The sequence below is a fragment of the Opisthorchis viverrini genome (genome assembly GCF_000715545.1).
Source record: "Opisthorchis viverrini unplaced genomic scaffold scaffold24162, whole genome shotgun sequence".
NCBI classification, from domain to species: Eukaryota; Metazoa; Platyhelminthes; class Trematoda; order Opisthorchiida; family Opisthorchiidae; genus Opisthorchis; species Opisthorchis viverrini.
Genome location: NW_008767221.1, coordinates 1 through 455, shown reverse-complemented (window position 1 = coordinate 455; position 455 = coordinate 1). Strand labels below are relative to the sequence as shown.

General features: G+C 47.5%; 1 protein-coding gene across 1 annotated transcript; it reads left to right on the top strand.

Annotated features, from left to right (window-relative positions):
• Window positions 1-69: 69 nt before the first annotated feature.
• Window positions 70-453, top strand: T265_16303 (hypothetical protein; the record flags this gene model as incomplete). Its single annotated transcript, XM_009179905.1, has 2 exons — window positions 70-99; window positions 181-453. Coding segments are annotated over 2 exons (303 nt in total), but the record flags the coding sequence as incomplete, so codon positions are not given.
• Between the last annotated feature and the right edge of the window lie 2 nt (window positions 454-455).

Here is a 455-nt window from a genome sequence, read left to right as displayed (position 1 = left end):
TCTGGAAGTCTGTTTACCGCAGAGTCCCTGGTCGTTCATAGTACCCTATAAACGAAGAAGTTAAACATGTCCCACCACGCCTGCTATCAGTTCACCATAGTAAGCCTATCTCGATTCTTGTTATAAATTCTTCTGATGCACAAAGAAGATCGGTGATTTTTACTTCTGTTCCTCCTCTAGATCCGTTCTCCAGGCGATACTTGGTTGATTCGTGGCCCTCAGGAATACTTCCCACCTACTGATGTTGAAGTGGTTGAGCGTAGGACGCTTATACCACTGGACCAAAATGAAGGCATATACGTGCGTAATACTCGTACTGGCGCAGTCCGTGCAATCATTGGTAAGGCCTACATGCTGGATCAAGATGAGGAGCTTTGGGAGAAACGGTTGCCGGCCGAAGTGATACAACTGTTGTCGTCCTCTAGGGATCCATTGGCTGATCGTGGAGCCCATTC